Genomic DNA, 18,109 nt, shown 5'->3' with positions numbered 1-18,109 from the left:
TTGTTACACTCGCAGCGCCCGGGAGTTGCCTGTAAACAGCTTCGAATTGGAGACTCCCCCGGCAACCTAATCCAAACACGTTAGTAAACGCTTACATGTTTCAACTGCCAGTAACGGTTTATATTTATGTGATTTATATTTGTCTGTTTATTTGAATGCAAATGTCGTAAAAGCTGCTTAAGGGGACTGTAAAAAAAAAAACAATGATATTGTCAGAAATGTAAAGTATTACATGTTGCTGCGAGGGACAAATATACAGTATCCTTTTTTTTCTTTCTTTTTTTGTACCAGCCGAGACAAGCATCCCTAGTTATTTGGCTATATCTTAGTACCTAAAAAATAAAGTATCTTTTTTTTGGTATTTTCACGAACATGAACATGACCCCCCACCTCGCAATGAGCACCTCTCCATTGTTAACTATTTCGATACTATTTGAAGCCGAGGGAACATTCCTTTATGGACCGTGTTGTAGGCATCCCAGGTTCTTGAAGTGTACTTACGTGAGAGCCTGGAAGTCAGTGTAACAACAGACAGTAGTTAATACATAAACCTACAACTTAAATGCAATTACCATAGCAGGAGCAAGTGGAAGATTGAGTATTCCCTCCTTGTACCAGGCGGGTTTGTGGGTACACTGCTGTGCTAGTTGCAGTGTGCGTAGTACTAGTAAAACCACGATAACGACTCAGGTATGAGTGGAGCCTACAGGCACTAATTAAAAGATACTGAACATGTATCCTACCATGTGATGTATTGTTTGGAAATAATTGTTATATATTTTCTCTTTTGTTCGTCTTGTTTTAAGACATTTAAAGCAGTCTATTTTTCGCTTTGCTTTTGTTCCGATAAAGAGCCAGTGGACTCGACTACGTGTTTATTGGAAGCAGATCTCTTACAAAGCGTGTTACCTACGGTGCGCACCCAGTCTTCCAGCGACCTTCTAATTAACACTTCATCTTAATCACTCTCAACATGACAGGGGTAATGAAACTTTGTCACAGATTTCATGTTCATCACAACACCGTTTTTTTAAACAAATGTGTTGTTGAAGAACTGAAAATGTAACGTTATTACATATGTGAATATTATTCAAATTAACTCATTCAGACGGGGCACCTTTTTTGAATAACCCTGGCAAATTATTGTAATAAATATTTAACATATATTATTTTTAGAAAACAGGTCAAGGGCTCCTTGTAACTGATCTATGTGCTTACTGCATTTGTTGATGTTGGTTGGTTCCACTATAAGTTGCGGTATTCATTCTTTGTGTTTCAACGTGACTTTCCGTACACTTGACACAGTTAAGGAATTGCCGTACAATGAAACAGCCTACACAATATAGGTAGGCTATACTGCACTGTATAACGTACTACTGTTGTTAAATTGGTTTTCTTAAAGCTGGTGTGCCGGAGTTGCTGTTTTGATTAGCACGAAACTGATTTTGTTAAGCTACTGCCTAATTTATTGTGCTTAATCACTTCATTTGAATTCATCCCAATATCCGTGTTTATTATCATGCCTGATGTTTGGAAATCCTGTAGTTTCGCGTTTTTTTCCAGCAATAACAGGCCTTAAATTTGTGTCAACACTGACCTCTAGTGGCCAATACAATTCTCTATCCCCAGAGTTAGAAGGTGTTTTTGCTTCTATGGTCGTGTATTATTGTTATTTAGGGAAGAAAAGACGATCGGGGATTATGGAGACGTTTGTAAAGTCACGTACATACTGTTTTGGTCACTAAATTGGAGGTATGGTGTGGTGAGTTATCTGTATATATTGCAATTGGCACAACAAACCAACCCAACCAACCGCCCTGCATCAAATTCAACAGGTAATTTCAAATCATCTTATATTCATGTTGCCGTGTTTTTCCCCATTACCGTTACCCCCCAAACGGAAAAGGCGCGTGATCTCAGTGGCTTCCATCCTGAATTTGGACAGAGGAGCTCTCCCGTCATTTAAAATAAGCACCCTCGGGGACCGGCATTAACTGACAGAGCCCCGGACGTAGAGATCATAAATATGTATCCACCTCTTTCCGAGTTCTGAGGCTCATTAGAACATCACCGTCTGTATTGTGCATGTGCAGGTATGAGGAGATTAAATTTTAAACTTTTTTTTCTCTTTATTGCTTTTTTTTTTTTTTTTACCACCAAGACTTTACCGCCAGTGACAGGGGAATTTAAATCTTTAAAATCGGTCCAAAAAAAAAGAAAACGCAGACATACTCTGCAGAGAGTTGGCGCGTAATAGGGTCAGGTCCCCGCATTTAATAAACAATTATACATTAATTATGAATGAGTCCTATCTCCAAAGGCTTTTGGGCGAGTGGCTGGGTGGAGATTGAATGAATAATGCAAACGAGACGCCTATCGGAGATCTCCGGCTGCTGGCCCACGCAGTGCCAATTATCTCAGCCCGCTAATAACCATCCCAAACATGACATTTACTCAGCTACCCTGCGTGGAAAAGGGAGAGAGATCAGAAACGGAGATGGGATCCAAGGCCGCCATATATTAAACTTTGTATTTGCCCGCGTCCTCCAGTGTTTTAGGGGTATTGAGTGCGGGGAGACCGGTCGCTCCAGACCTGTTGCTCTCCGCGTTTTGAATTACAAATCAAATCGGCCGTTTTCTTTTCTTTTCTTTCTTTTTTTTTGCTTTCTTTCTTTCTCGCCTATAGCTGGACTCGCCAAGGTCAGGCGGTTTTTTTTAAACAAAAGGTTAAGAGAGGAAGTATCAGGGGCTAGAGGGGATTAGCATAGTTTTCAGAGAGACTTTAAATTAAACAGAGGCAGGCGCCCGCATAAAAAAACTGTCTGTTTTTCTGCTCCATTTGAATACAGCCCCTGAAATATTAAGGAAGGGATTGGATCTTTGGCCCCGTAGATCAGAAAAATACCAGCAGAGCTAAATCTATTAAGTGTCAGGCGGCTGGTCGGGCGGCTCTTTCGGCCGCGTTATAATAACCCCCCCATTATGTCTCCCTCAGGCGCGAGCGCGCCGGCTGTAATGGGATCAGCGCGAGCCCCGCGGAGGCGCGAGGAGATCCACACTGTTAGACCAGGGGCTGCGCGCGCTCCACTGTCTTTCTTTATTAGCAACTGTTTCCTTTCCCGCTGCTGAACGCCACAGATACGGTCTCACACTCACATACACACACAGGGACAAGCATACACTCACACACACACACACGGACATGCATATACGCACGCACACGTGGACACTGCATATACTCTATATACGCATCCACAGTGATAGCCATATGGGTAGGCCACACATGCGCGCACACACATACACATTTGTGCTTGATTGCATGCTCATGCAGATTCACACAGCCCGATGTGCAAACACGTGTGTGCACCCATGCATGTATGCGCACGCACTCACACACACACACACACACACACACACAGACAAGTCTACCTAATGAGGAAGGGGTGCACCAAAAGTAGTGATGCCGTATGATTTTAATGGGAATATATTTTTCTTTGAAAGTGCATGAATTTGCCTGCTTAAATTGCTGCTTCAAGCACAAACGCTTGCCGGTATTACTACAATATGTGCGGTAATGAACCAACATGGCCGATCATTTCAAATGACTTCCTTTTATTTATTAATGTCTCTCCAGCGAGCTCGTGGCACGGTCAAGCGGTTTAAACGCGACCGTGCCGCGGAATACCACCGAGCTCTGGGAGACACCTTTGGTCCCGTGCACCCATCTGTTGAGCATTGGAAAGAATCTGTCGAAATAATTGGCAGTCAATTTGTTTGAAGTTATGTTTTAGCATCTGGCTCAATCCAATAAATCACATTAATATTATACAATTCAGTCCAGCTGCGTGTGTTTAATAGCGTTGTGTACCTTTGCTCTTGGTCTGGCTTTCTGGCTCCGAGCCAGGAGGAAATAAGTCAGACATACTGCGTTGGTTGGGTGTGGCCCACCGTATTCAGGCCTCAGAACCAAATGCAGATTGAAAGGCATGAATGAAACGCTGATTTAATTTATACACACTATGGCAGTGCTTATGTCTGTGCCGCTGTGTCTGGAGGTCATACGCCATTGCTTGGAAAGAAATTAGAGGGAAATGGAAGTTAAAAATCTCTTATTTTCATAACCGTATAACAGTAGTCTCCAGTGCGTGTTTTTTCAGATCGTTGTTATAAGGTGACGTGCGTGAGACACAGGGAGGTGACTGAAAGCTCTTAATGACAAATCCACCCGACAACGGTTCCCTGTCCTTCGCGAGCGGGTGACGTGTTTCAGCTCCGTTCAGCTCTAGAAAAATGCCGGGGAGTTTGTTGTAAGGACAGACCAGCTTGTGCCCGTTTTGGCTGTTTTAAGATGCCGAGAGTGCTTCTTCACCATACACAACTGTAGGAGTAGGGAGCAGTTACTCCAGTAAAGTAGCTGGCCTAATGGCGAACAAATAAAGGGTGCAATGTAACATAATGGCATGTGTCATTGTGATGCCTGGTAACTGAAATCTTTTTTGTATTGTTTTAATCACAAGTGCAGTCGCCTGACGATGAGAAAGAGAACTCGTGAGGGGAACAGAGCAGAGCGAGTCGGGCCTTTTCGCAGTCGACCAACCTTACGGACAAAAAGGCTAAAGTAATAACACGTGCGATGGTGATGGACTTTCTGAGCATGGCAAGTTAGAAAATAACAGGCATTTTTTGGAGTTTGTTTGTGAGCGATGGTGTTGTGTCTTTCCTGACAGTCTCTGCGCATCTTGTGCAGGCGTTGAAATGTGTTTTTTTTTTTTTTGAGGGCAGACTTCAGAAGGTTCCGGGTTGGTGAGCGCTGAGGCAGTTCTCCTGTCGCGCCTCTCTCTCTCTCTCTCTCTCTCTCTCTCTCTCTCTCTCTCTCGCCTCGCTTTTTACAAGCTGTGATATTCCAAATAAAGCGCAGAGAGACTGGGCTCTGAGACTGGCTGAGGGAGAAGCCATTTTGTTCGTTGGATTCATGAATGGAAAATTACTGGTGGGCTCGAGTGTTGGTTCTAAAAGACATGTACAAAGATGGTTGAGTTTGAGAGTATCCCCGAGGCTAATACATGTATCTTACATCACATTTATTTATCAGCCCGTAGCCACATCACAAGTAAAAGAAAAAAAAAAGTGCTATCAACAATTTTATATGACTAATAGTGGAACACCTGGCAAATAGCATACTCAGACCAGTGAGTTTATGAGTTATCTCTAAAGTGCTAATGCTAATTAGCTATGCTAACCAAGCACCAAATTGCTAATCCTGAATATATACAGATATCACACATATACTCAGATCACACTTTCTGAGATCTTTGAGATGTATTCGATGTCTCTTGTGAAGGTGTGTGTGTATGTGTGTGTGTGACTGCACTAGAAAAAAATCCATATGTTCCTTCTCTAATTGCACTGGTCCACTATCTGTACACATCTCGCACCACTTTGAGGTTTGCTTGCCTATATCTGGTAAGGTTTGTGCAGTTCAATCTTATTTCTTCATTCAGGTAAGTTGCTAGCTGAGTCTTTCAATATATTTTCAAAAACACGCCGGCTAATAACCATGTAAAACATTAATTGGGAGAGGCTTTGATGAGAAGTGCAGGGTATCTTCAGAATTGCAATATGTTTTTAGTTGAGACTGTTTGTTGAATTATGAATGTATTATTTGAACTTTGACACAAGAAAGGGTGCTTGTGATTTTTCGTTTCCGCACTAAAACACGTCCTGGTTCAGTTTTAATGGCTTCCAGGATGAGAAAAAAAAATGTGGAAAAGTTTTCTCATATCACTCAACCAAATCATTTTATAATGATTACACAGAAACGCCACATTTATTAGTCCGCAGTTAGCAAATATTTATGTATGTCACCTTCAATATGAAAAATCAGACTGTAAAAAAACAGATTTATTTCCATATTTGTTTCTTTAATTCTGATTTAACCGCCGCAGATAATTTGCATCATTCACTCCGTCACCTCTTATTTATGGATATCGTAGCTGGCGTATAGCGTAGGCCAGCCTCATTACTGACACGTCTTAGCAGCCCGCACTTCAGAGCTGATAGACTGTTATTCATCATATTATTCTAGTCAGTCTCAAGCACCCAAGAGCATTAAGCTTTGCTATTGCAAAAATAAAAAATGAACCGCAGTGTTTTAGATTCTGTGCGCTGTAAGAGGAGGTGCATACGAGGTAAGTCTGTGTGGATATACCATGTGTTCCCTTGGTTACGTACTCCGGATTCCATACGGACTGTGACCTCACACCTTAGATATTCCTATTAGCATTTCTGCTAACCTGTTCGCATCTATACAGGTGGTCCAGAGCAGGCTGTTATTAGCATCTTTGTTAGCGGTGCATGTTTGATTAACGTTTGATGGCACGCCACTCAGTCACTATCTCTCTGACCTGATGACAATGAAAACAAAGCAAAAAATAAATGAGAAAAAAATTAAATTTATGGCTGAGCAATTTGATAAGGGAGACTTATGTAATTCTCTTTCGTCGCGCTGATATAAATAAAAACGTTATTAACTTCAAGCCCATCTCATATAATTATTTTTCTTCTTTTAATAAAATGCCATTATGTACAGACTCCCTCGCCTGGTCTGCCTTAGATGTTGTTGTTGTCGCTGAATAATTTATGAATCATTGTATGAGTTTATGGGATTTTCTTAAACTAATTCACGGTTCAGCTGTACACATCTTTTGTTCTCACATGTTGCGTACACATTCGGCTAATATTGCATGTGATTAAAGATTTCCATGGTTGAAACTTTAAACAAAATATATCTGGTATCCATTGTCAAAGTGCATTGCTAATCAAAAAACACTGCTTAGAAGCAATAATTAAACTTTACGTTTGATTTACCCACAGTATCACCCGAAGGAAGGAGTGTTTTAATTAAGTTATAATGTTATTTCTTTATTTGATACTAGCTGTATTTAGAATAAAAATGCTTGAGTTTGTTTTAATAATGATTTATTGAAGCTGTGACATCCTCAAGTAAGGTCGTTCTATATTTGCTCAGTCACACAATTCATGCAGGACCACAGTGGACCACTCATGCACTTACCATTGTCCTTTTCAACTTCATATTCAAAATTAATTTGTTTGGATTGTACCTTTTTTCAGCCTGAGATTGTGGATTCCTCTTATCCTCCATTGGAAATCCTCTAATCTATCTTTTCTCATCAGATGAAGACTTCTTTGTGTAGAAAAATAGAGAAATAAAGAGAAAACATTTTTTATGAAAAAAGGGGTTTATTGTTTTTTTTTCCCCAAAACCCCATGCATGATAAAAAAAAGATGTTACAGTAAATATGGTAAGAAACTGTTTAGAGAAGAGGGATTAAAACAAGTATAAATACATAAACATGTACAGTATATATATTTTTATACACGCATTAAGACAAGTCATGTTTAGAAGGCCTCGTTTAGTTTTTGTTGCTAGTACGAATGTTACATTTGCATTACTCCACGTCTTTGGATGAGAAGGAAGGTGACTGGATTTAAATAGAGACAAATCGGAGGAAAAACCACAGAAGAAAAGTCCAGTTTACAAGCAGTTATCTTCATTTTGTATGTATATATATATATATTTTAAAAAAAGGGCATTTTTGTCTCTGAAACCCTTTTAATCATGGTCAGTATTTACAGATACAGTCCTTGTCACAGGAGTCTCCGGGCTAACTGGTGCACAGAGCACGCAGCTGTAAAGCTATCTCCCTTTTCTGTTACCGTCTCGCTTTGTCGTCAGTGCCGGCGCTGTCCAGGAGGGGGCGCTGTCCCGTCTCCCTAGACGAGCGTAGAGATGAGGGGAGAGTGGGAATGGGCAAGTTTCGGTATGGGGGGCGGGGGGGCGGGGGGGGGGGGCAGGGATTTTGAGAGCAGACGCACGAGGCCTGGCGGTGCGGTGTGCGCGGGAGGGGGGTCAGAGGTCGTCGGAGGTCATCAGAGGTCGCCGTCGGAGGTGCTGAAGCTGCTCCTCCGGCTGCTGCTGCCCTTGGAGGGCGCGGGCGAGGCGGCGGACAGCAGCGGGTCGGCGCCGAACGGCGAGAGCGCATCGTCCATCAGGATCCGGTCCAGCCGCTGCTCCTCCTTCAGCGTGGCGCTGAAGAAGTCGGTGAAGTGCGACAGCGGGTCGGAGAAGGTGCCGGAGACGTCGGCGGGGTCGTGGGCCGCCGTCTGCGGCACGGCCGCCATCTGGGGCGCGGCCGCCCGCGGGGCGTAGTCTCCGCTCAGCTCCTCCGGGTACAGAGGCTGCTGCTGCTGCTGCTGCTGTTGCTGTTGCTGTTGTTGTTGTTGTTGCTGCTGTTGTTGCTGTTGTTGTTGCTGCTTGAGGAGGTGGGAGGAGAGCTCCACTGCCCCCAGAGAGGAGGCCATGTTGGGCAGTCCGTGGGCTCGAGCCTGGATCTCCAGCTCCTGAGAACCGGACCACAGACACCAGAATTAGTCTCTGTACAGGTACATACGCTCTTATTTTTGCCTGCTGAGCAGCTCCCTGGATGGTTTTTTGGTTTGCAAACTCTGCGGTTGTGCGTGAAAATCACAGGGGATCAGCAGTTTCTGAGATACTCAAATCAGCCTGTCTGGTACTAACTATCATTCCACAGTCAAAGTCACTTCGATCACATTTTTTCCCCATTCTGACAAAACAGCTGAACCTCTTGATCATGTCTGCCTGCTTTTAGGTGTTTATTTGCTGCCATTGGCTGATTAAATATGTGCATTAAGAAGCTGGTGTACAGTTCTACCTAATAAAGTGCTCACTGAGTGTGTAGAGTCACCGTTTTATATCTGGCACCTCACTGACTTTACCATAACCCAGCGAACCGTCTACACGTCACCAGTGATTGTCCGTTACGTGAGGCGAGGAGAGAACCATGACGGTTGGTTTTCGCTCACTCGTGCGCGTACACACACACACACGCCACCGTGATTCTTTAGTGAGTAAAGTCCTTCACAAGCACACTCCTAAATGTCATTTAAGACCGAGTGCGCCCTTGAATGTGATCATTAATCAAAGCGCCGCGGGTCAGCATGGTGGCTGGCGGATCTTCGGCAGCGAGAGGCCCGAGACACGAGCCTGCCGTCGCTGTGAAGCTGGGTACCTGACCAGCCTTCTCCCAGACTCCCAGGACACTTATTAACCTTTACGGCTGCTCCTCTCTGCTGGTCTGGACTACACTCCCAACGGTACAGGGGTACAAAAATAATAAGAGGAAGAGTGGTCATCTATAGTAGTATTATTATTGCTGTTACTAGGCAACAAGCGGCCCCTATTATTATTATTAGTAGTAGTAGTAGTAGTAGTATTATGTCTTTGTTGTTTTGTTATTATTTTGTTGTTGGTTTACTATTATTATTTATTAATACTATTATTTAATTTTTTTTTACTGACAGAATAAAGTGAGCATATTTGAGGCAGCGTAATGGAAGTGCTGTTTGTGTTTGGACCAAGGTTGCTGAACTCATAGTCTTCTCCGGGTTTGGAGTAAGGTCGGCTGTTCTGCAGGACTTCCAGTAATGCCTGAGCTCTGTGTGTTCATGGCTGCTCTGCAGGGCTGTGTGTTTGTGAGGTGATGTTCTATAAGACTGTGTGTTTGTGAGGTGACGTTCTGTAAGACTGTGTGTTTGTGAGGTGACGTTCTGTAAGACTGTGTGTTTGTGAGGTGACGTTCTGTAAGACTGTGTGTTTGTGAGGTGACGTTCTGTAAGACTGTGTGTTTGTGAGGTGATGTTCTGTAAGACTGTGTGTTTGGGAGGTGACGTTCTGTAAGACTGTGTTTGGGAGGTGACGTTCTGCAGGGCTGTGTGTTTGTGAGGTGATGTTCTATAAGACTGTGTGTTTGGGAGGTGATGTTCTGTAAGACTGTGTGTTTGTGAGGTGACGTTCTGTAAGACTGTGTGTTTGTGAGGTGACGTTCTGTAAGACTGTGTGTTTGTGAGGTGACGTTCTGTAAGACTGTGTGTTTGTGAGGTGACGTTCTGTAAGACTGTGTGTTTGTGAGGTGATGTTCTGTAAGACTGTGTGTTTGGGAGGTGACGTTCTGTAAGACTGTGTTTGGGAGGTGACGTTCTGCAGGGCTGTGTGTTTGTGAGGTGATGTTCTATAAGACTGTGTGTTTGGGAGGTGATGTTCTGTAAGACTGTGTGTTTGTGAGGTGACGTTCTGTAAGACTGTGTGTTTGTGAGGTGACGTTCTGTAAGACTGTGTGTTTGTGAGGTGACGTTCTGTAAGACTGTGTGTTTGTGAGGTGACGTTCTGTAAGACTGTGTGTTTGTGAGGTGATGTTCTGTAAGACTGTGTGTTTGGGAGGTGACGTTCTGTAAGACTGTGTTTGGGAGGTGACGTTCTGCAGGGCTGTGTGTTTGTGAGGTGATGTTCTATAAGACTGTGTGTTTGGGAGGTGATGTTCTGTAAGACTGTGTGTTTGGGAGGTGATGTTCTGTAAGACTGTGTGTTTGTGAGGTGACGTTCTGTAAGACTGTGTGTTTGGGAGGTGATGTTCTATAAGACTGTGTGTTTGTGAGGTGACGTTCTGCAGGACTGTGTGTTTGGGAGGTGATGTTCTGTAAACTGTGTGTTTGTCAGGTGATGTTCTATAAGACTGTGTGTTTGGGAGGTGATGTTCTGTAAGACTGTGTGTTTGGGAGGTGATGTTCTGTAAGACTGTGTGTTTGTGAGGTGATGTTCTGTAGGACTGTGTGTTTGTGAGGTGCACCCCTGGGCCGGGGGGGGGTCACACATCCTGCAGCCGAGGTGACGCTGTCGCTAATGCCGGAGAGCTGAAGGTGCGCTGATGGGGGGGCGGGGTGCCGGAATGCCGGAATGCCGGAACGCCGCTCGGAGTAATTAATTTTGCGCATAATTGGGATGTCTCGGCGGGCGAGGAGCTCCATAATGTCTCCTCTACAAGTCTGTCAATAGCCCGCTACATTTTAATGCATAATTTCATAATTTCATAGAGGGAGAGGCACATTACTCTCTGACAGTATTAGGCAACCTAATCTAATTTGGGTCCTAATTCCTCTCCTGACGGGGGCTTCTGTTTGGTATTTATTAATCAGGTAATTACTGTAGCCTGGGTGTGTGTGTGTGTGTGTGTGTGGGGGGGGGGGGTTAGCTACAGGCATTGACGGGGACATGGTGGAGGTTTCTGGGGGGGGGTTGGTTGAGTTTGGGGGCAGGGGGGTTAGCAGGGTCTCCCAGGGCAGATTGTGTGGAAGGGGGCGGAGTTGGCTTGGATGGGATTTGGGGGGTAGTTAGGAGGGGTTATTGGGTGAAGGGGGGGGGGGTGGTTGGGTGGTGTGTTGGGTGAGGACAGAATGGACCGTTTTTGGGGCTTTGGTTGGGTTGGGTTCGAGGGGTTAGCAGCTGCAAGGGAGGCTGAGGGGAGTAGTCAGGGGTTCAGGATGGGTCAGGAGGGCTTGTTTGGGGGGTGGATAGGAGTAGGAGGCCGGTCCAGTGATGGTCCATCTCCATCCCTCAAATCCAGCCATGCTTTTCTTTTCTCCCGGGTCATAAACTGAACAATTAGTGCTACTGATTGGCCAGACTGTCTTCAAACCTGATTCCCAGGTGAAGGTAACCAGTAGTTCTGGGCCCTTTTTTGCTTGGAAAACATACTGAATTGTGTCCAAAGAGAACATTAGTGTACTTTCAGGGTACGTTTGAAAAATGTGATCCTTGAGGAACAAAAACGTACCTCCAGTGTCACATTATTTCTGAGAGTGTGTGGGTTTGGGGAATCGTTTGGTAGGTGTGGGTATGTACGTGGATATACAGGTATTTGGAGACAGGTTGGGTGGGGACGTAATTGGGGAGGGTAGATATGGGTTTGTAAGCAGGTTTTGGGGGTATGTAAAGGGGCTGTCGGAGGCTGTTTTTTGGGGGTGTAGGGGACAGTTTTTAGGGGGTGTAGGAGGCTGTTTTTAGGGGGTGTAGGAGGCTGTTTTTAGGGGGTGTAGGGGCCCGTTTTTAGGGGGTGTAGGAGGTTGTTTTTAGGGGGTGTAGGAGGCTGTTTTTAGGGGGTGTAGGAGGCTGTTTTTAGGGGGTGTAGGGGCCCGTTTTTAGGGGGTGTAGGAGGTTGTTTTTAGGGGGTGTAGGAGGCTGTTTTTAGGGGGTGTAGGGGCCTGTTTTTAGAGAGTGTAGGGGGCTGTTTTTAGGGGGTGTAGGGGGCTGTTGTTAGGGGGTGTAGGAGGCTGTTGTTAGGGGGTGTCGGAGGCTGTTGTTAGGGGGTGTAGGAGCCAGTTTTTAGGGGGTGTAGGGGGCTGTTTTTAGGGGGTGTAGGAGCCTATTTTAGAGGGTGTAGGAGCCTGTTTTTAGAGGGTGTAGGGGGCTGTTTTTAGGGGGTGTAGGAGGCTGTTTTTAGGGGGTGTAGGAGCCTGTTTTTAGGGGGTGTAGGAGGCTGTTTTCGGGGGTGTAGGAGGCTGTTGTTAGGGGGTGTAGGAGGCTGTTGTTAGGGGGTGTAGGGGGCTGTTTTCGGGGGTGTAGGAGGCTGTTTTTAGGGGGTGTAGGGGGCTGTTTTTAGGGGGTGTAGGAGCCTATTTTAGAGGGTGTAGGAGCCTGTTTTTAGAGGGTGTAGGGGGCTGTTTTTAGGGGGTGTAGGAGGCTGTTTTTAGGGGGTGTAGGGGGCTGTTTTTTAGGGGGTGTAGGGGGCTGTTTTCGGGGTGTAGGAGGCTGTTGTTAGGGGGTGTAGGAGGCTGTTGTTAGGGGGTGTAGGGGGCTGTTTTCGGGGGTGTAGGGGGCTGTTTTCGGGGGTGTAGGAGGCTGTTTTTAGGGGGTGTAGGGGGCTGTTTTCGGGGGTGTAGGAGGCTGTTTTTAGGGGGTGTAGGGGGCTGTTTTTAGGGGGTGTAGGAGCCTATTTTAGAGGGTGTAGGAGCCTGTTTTTAGAGGGTGTAGGGGGCTGTTTTTAGGGGGTGTAGGAGGCTGTTTTTAGGGGGTGTAGGGGGCTGTTTTTAGGGGGTGTAGGGGGCTGTTTTCGGGGGTGTAGGAGGCTGTTGTTAGGGGGTGTAGGAGGCTGTTGTTAGGGGGTGTAGGGGGCTGTTTTCGGGGGTGTAGGGGGCTGTTTTCGGGGGTGTAGGAGGCTGTTTTTAGGGGGTGTAGGGGGCTGTTTTCGGGGGTGTAGGAGGCTGTTGTTAGGGGGTGTAGGAGGCTGTTGTTAGGGGGTGTAGGGGGCTGTTTTCGGGGGTGTAGGGGGCTGTTTTCGGGGGTGTAGGAGGCTGTTTTTAGGGGGTGTAGGGGGCTGTTTTTAGGGGGTGTAGGAGCCTGTTTTCGGGGGTGTAGGGGGCTGTTTTCGGGGGTGTAGGGGGCTGTTTTAGGGGGTATAGGAGGCTGTTTTCGGGGGTGTAGGAGGCTGTTTTTAGGGGGTGTAGGGGGCTGTTTTTAGGGGGTGTAGGAGGCTGTTTTTAGGGGGTGTAGGGGGCTGTTTTCGGGGGTGTAGGGGGCTGTTTTCGGGGCCTCTCCACCCACCTGGATCCGGAGGAGCAGTCGGCGGTTGGCCAGCTCCAGTTTGCGCTGCCGCGCCTCCAGCTCTCGCGCGTGCTGCTGCTCCTTCTGGAGCCACTTAATGTACTCCACCGACGCCTTCAAAATGGTGCCTTTGTTCCAGCGCATATCACTGCAGGGATGGAGAGATAACCTTTTCACAAGTGCGCGCATCAGCAGAAAATTCCTCCTCTTCCAAAAGGCCCTCTTTCCCTTTTCTATATTAATAAGAAATGATGATTTACATGGCTATTATTCATCCGCGGACATTACCGCTCCTGAATGGGGAATTATAATAGAATAGTTAAGTATATCTGCGGAAAAGTCGATTCTCTGGTTCCCCGTGTACGGGTAAAAATTAATCCCGGAGTGAAAATTGGTGTCAGGAGAAAGTAAAAAATGTGACTTTGGGAGGGAAGCAATATACGGGGGTAGTTCTGATACCATTACTTTTCTTTCTTTCTTTTTTTTAAAGAAAGAACGGCTGTTAAAATTGTCCCTTTCTTCGGAGTAAGACGTTTGTCTGATCGCGGCTAATAATCTGCTTTATCGTGTCCCTAATAGCGTGACCGGATTGCTCACCTTCGCTTTAATTTCTATCAGAAGTTCAATTGCCTGGGAGCCGCAGCTTCAGGTGTGGGTCCGCGGCCCTCCGTCCTGCCTTTGTGCGTAAACTTTTATTCAGATAGTCGACTCGTTTCTATTTAAGTTCATTTTCGCCTGTCAATGGGCTCGGAACATTGCAACGCGGCCCACATTAGCAAGATAAGACGCACGGCCTGGACAGCGCATAGAGAATTAGCACAATGCTACTATCTGCCAAGTACAGCCGATGTGTGATATGTTTTATTGAAAGGTTGGCTGAATACGATGAATGTGGAGAATGGAAATGATTTAGTTTCAATCCGTTTATTTTACGCCGTTTCTTTTCCCCCTGTCCGAGTTAGCCAGCGACACTGGCACTTAGACCGCAACGGACATGAACAGTGGCGGTGAGGTTGAGATTCACTGATATGAATAATAAACTGCAAATAAACAGCACTGTGCAGTACTGTGCTGCATATTACGTTTTTTACTTTACTAAATCTGTTTCTTCACCCAGGGACAGAGGGTTCAAGAAGTCCACCAAGTGAAATATCTGAATATATATAATGAAAGTAATATAATAAAATTACATATCTATGCACCATACTTACGGGTCATTTGACTTTGGTATCAGCGTCCCGAGTTCTTTGATTCTGTAGTTGATGTTGTATCTTCTTCTTCTTTCAACTGGTCAGAAAAAGAACAGACGTTTTTTTGTTTTTATGTTAATGCGGTTCACAGGTGCAGGTGACCTTTGACCCCGCAGCTAGTACAGGGCCATATGGCCTGATGCTCAGTGTGGGTGTATACTGCTAGGCTATGGCTGAGTACAGCAGGCCACGCCTTAGCACAGTGGGCCCCAAAGGTGGGGGGTGTGGGGAGGGGGGCACAGAGCAGGATGTGTGTGTGTGTTGGGATATTGGGAACCACTGCCTGCTTGTGCAATCCAGTTCCTCACATTAACATCTTGTGATGCAGAAGCCCTGTTATATCAATAAAGTTTTTTTTTTTTTTTTGTTCCAGAATATTCTGCCAGCACAGCTTTGATTTACTGAATGCTGCTCACTCATTCTGATTGGATCACATGACGGATGGTGGACCGTACAAAATCATTCAAATCCATTTGGACAGTACCGGTCCCCAAGCCGGGACTTATCATTACTGATTAGAGAGGAATCCAATTAATGTCCTGTCCCCTTGACTAATTCCCCATACCCCCACATTAATGTCATCTTTCTCAAAGATCTTAGTCACAGCCCTTATTAATACAACTACGCCTGTAGTGGAAGCTTGCTTATCACTTCGTAAAATCCTAACGAGGAATGCTAGAGTTTTCTTGGATTATATGTCCAAACAGTAAAACAGTTCTTATAAAAAGAAAAAAGAATTGCACAGTACTTATTACAGTCTGTTAAGTTCCAAGTTGGAGATTTAGAACGTCCTGCCAAAATCTACATTGCAGTGTCATAATACATCACTAGGTGGCGGTAATGCAACCATTTGTGATTTACTAAGAAAAAATGCTCTGGACAAATACACAAAGACTTTGTGCTAATTGATTATACAAAAACCATATGTACATAATGCCAATTAGTGGGCATTACTACCACTCTGAGTATTGAAAAAAATACTTTGCTATACTGAGAAGCTTGGTAGTTCATACTGCTGATAAGCTTCTATGTGCTTAAGCGGTACTTCCCCAAAATGTTGGCGGCATGGTGGAGTGACCTTACTCTGCTATAAAACGGAAAATAAGTAACATGGCTGAGTGGTTTTAATCCGCAATAATAGATATTTTATGAAGTGATACATATAATTATAAAGTGTCACTGCTGAAACTTTAGTTTTCATCCCAAAAAAGAAACGTACTTAAATTATGGTTGTCCTTTTTCTGCCGTTCTTTGGCTAGAACCCTGGTGTCGTGTTCTGTAAGACAAGAAAAACAGGAGGTTGGCATGAGCAAGAAAAAAAAGAAACAGCACAGCCTAAACTACCCTTGCTGAACAAGGAATTAAAGTGCACATACTGCGATTCTTCTCAGCGCGCAGACAAACAGCATATCTGACCTCTGCCCTCTGGGGCGGTGAGAGGCTCGTTCTGCTCCTAACTGCCCAGACTGCGCGGACAGAGCGCTCTGTTTTTCCAGGATCCCTCAAACATTTGTTGAACGCTGAAACCGCCCCTGTCCACAATTATCCCGGCCTCCAAATTCGCTGACGCACCGTAAGCAGGAGAAAGGCCCTCCAGCACTGGAATCCACATACTTCCAAATGATATAATTGGGAGCTTTGATTGGATTTCTCAATTCACTTTTGTTGATTAAATAAGGTCACTTAAGCCCTGTGTAACGACCCATTGTCTGCCTGTGCACTTGTATTAAAAAGACAGTAATTCACTTATGTTCTCGCTGGAGTGAAAAAGATCTACAGGCATCCCCTCTATTTCCTAAATCAATTAGGTTTACTCTATGCATGACATTCATAAAAAACCACACAACGCACACTTTGTGTCTGTTCCAACAGACTCACAGTACATGCACCCCCAGACCACAGCCTGGTGGACCACTCATAATTAAGTGTGTGTGTGTGTGTGTGTGTGTGTGTGTGTGTGTGTGTGTGAGTGTGTGTGTGTGAGTGTGTGTGTGTGTGTGTGTGTGTGTGTGTGTGTGTGTGTGTGAGTGTGTGTGGGTGTGTGTGTGTGTGTGTGTGTGTGTGAGTGTGTGTGTGTGTGTGTGTGAGTGTGGGTGTGTGTGTGTGTGTGTGTGTCAAACACTTCTCAGTTTTACATGAGTAAAGTGACCAGATATACATGCACTTGGTTTTTGTTTTTGTTGTTGTTCTTACTTGACATCTCACTCCATTTAATTTAATATAATAAGGCCGGCTATTTTTGTTCTTTCCTATGCTGGCATAGTGGTCATTTCAGGTGTCACTGAGCACGCAGACTCCTGACTCAGACCGTCATTTTTCTGCATGTATTCTAACTCCAAGTGACATGAAACATTTAACACGTAAAATTCAAAAGCCTGTGGACTGAAAACTAATTTGGTCCTTACGGTTTTATTTGTGATTTTGTTGTCTGTGTGTTGCTCACACTCACAGAAATGTAACTTTGTGACTAAGTGCAACCAAACGTTTTAACCGTGGTTTCCATACTTCACATTGCTTGTTTTCGGTTTCTTTTCCGATTCATTGTTCAAATAGTCAATTAGAATTTCTAACAATAATTATGTAATTATATCCGAGGCAGTAGCATACGTAGCATTCCCGGGAGTGGTGGAAAACACTTGTCACCAGAAGGTTGCTGGCCTGATTCCCGTGTGAGTTGCAGCCATTTTTTTCTTAAGCAAGGTAGGCTATTTGCGTACGCCTGCCAGGTGTTAACCTGAATCGTTTCAGTAAACAAACAGCTGTATACCGAGTAATTAAAAGCGTTATCTGTGTAATCAAGCATTGTTCGCAGTAAAGCAAGTGTCATGTCATGTTGTTAAGCAGTTCTTCAAATTTGATTAAACGCTACCGACTGAGATACAAGCAGCACCCGCGATTAAAACAAAAAACAAACAAACAGCTAACGGATTTGACAAGGACGCCCCGGCACTCGCAGCATCAGCATAATCATTTTGCGATGAGAGTTCAGCTAACGATCGATGATGGTGTCCAGCAATGCGGGTAATGGACTATGGAGAGTAAATGAGCGGGAGTCCCTTGTTGATAATCAGTCAAGCTCCGCTCGCCAGTCAGCGTCGCCCAGCCGCGAACACCGTGCGTTGACTGCTGATCTCCGCGCTGGGGTGCAGCGCTGGCACGGCCACACCCCGCCCTGTCCCGCCCGCTGATTGGCAGACAGGGGAATACATTATTGCGCCGCGAGTTTTTAATAACGTCCCGGTGATTTATGGCCGCCGAAAGGCTACGAGCTTGTAATGCCCTTTGTCTTCATTTCAGTCACATCCGGTAGGTTTGTCTTTAAAACCGTCATTAGACTGATGGCCGATGCTTGTAATGTCCTTGTTATTACCGTTCTTTTAAAGGT

General features: G+C 45.1%; 1 protein-coding gene across 3 annotated transcripts in view; it reads right to left on the bottom strand.

Moving 5' to 3' along the window:
* Positions 1-7,284: 7,284 nt before the first annotated feature.
* The window catches only part of tfec (transcription factor EC), a 52,524-nt gene continuing 41,699 nt past the window's right edge, over positions 7,285-18,109 (bottom strand). For all 3 annotated transcript variants that reach the window (XM_061252702.1, XM_061252703.1, XM_061252704.1), the window contains 4 exons: positions 15,944-16,000; positions 14,686-14,761; positions 13,475-13,622; positions 7,285-8,421 (listed from right to left, as the gene is read on the bottom strand). In XM_061252702.1, the coding sequence (XP_061108686.1) occupies positions 7,951-8,421; positions 13,475-13,622; positions 14,686-14,761; positions 15,944-16,000 (752 nt within the window). In that variant the 3' untranslated portion in view covers positions 7,285-7,950. The remainder of the gene's footprint in view (positions 8,422-13,474; positions 13,623-14,685; positions 14,762-15,943; positions 16,001-18,109) is intronic.

Source organism: Conger conger, chromosome 8 (assembly GCF_963514075.1).
Source record: "Conger conger chromosome 8, fConCon1.1, whole genome shotgun sequence".
Taxonomy (NCBI): Eukaryota; Metazoa; Chordata; class Actinopteri; order Anguilliformes; family Congridae; genus Conger; species Conger conger.
This window is presented reverse-complemented; position numbering and strand designations above follow the sequence as displayed.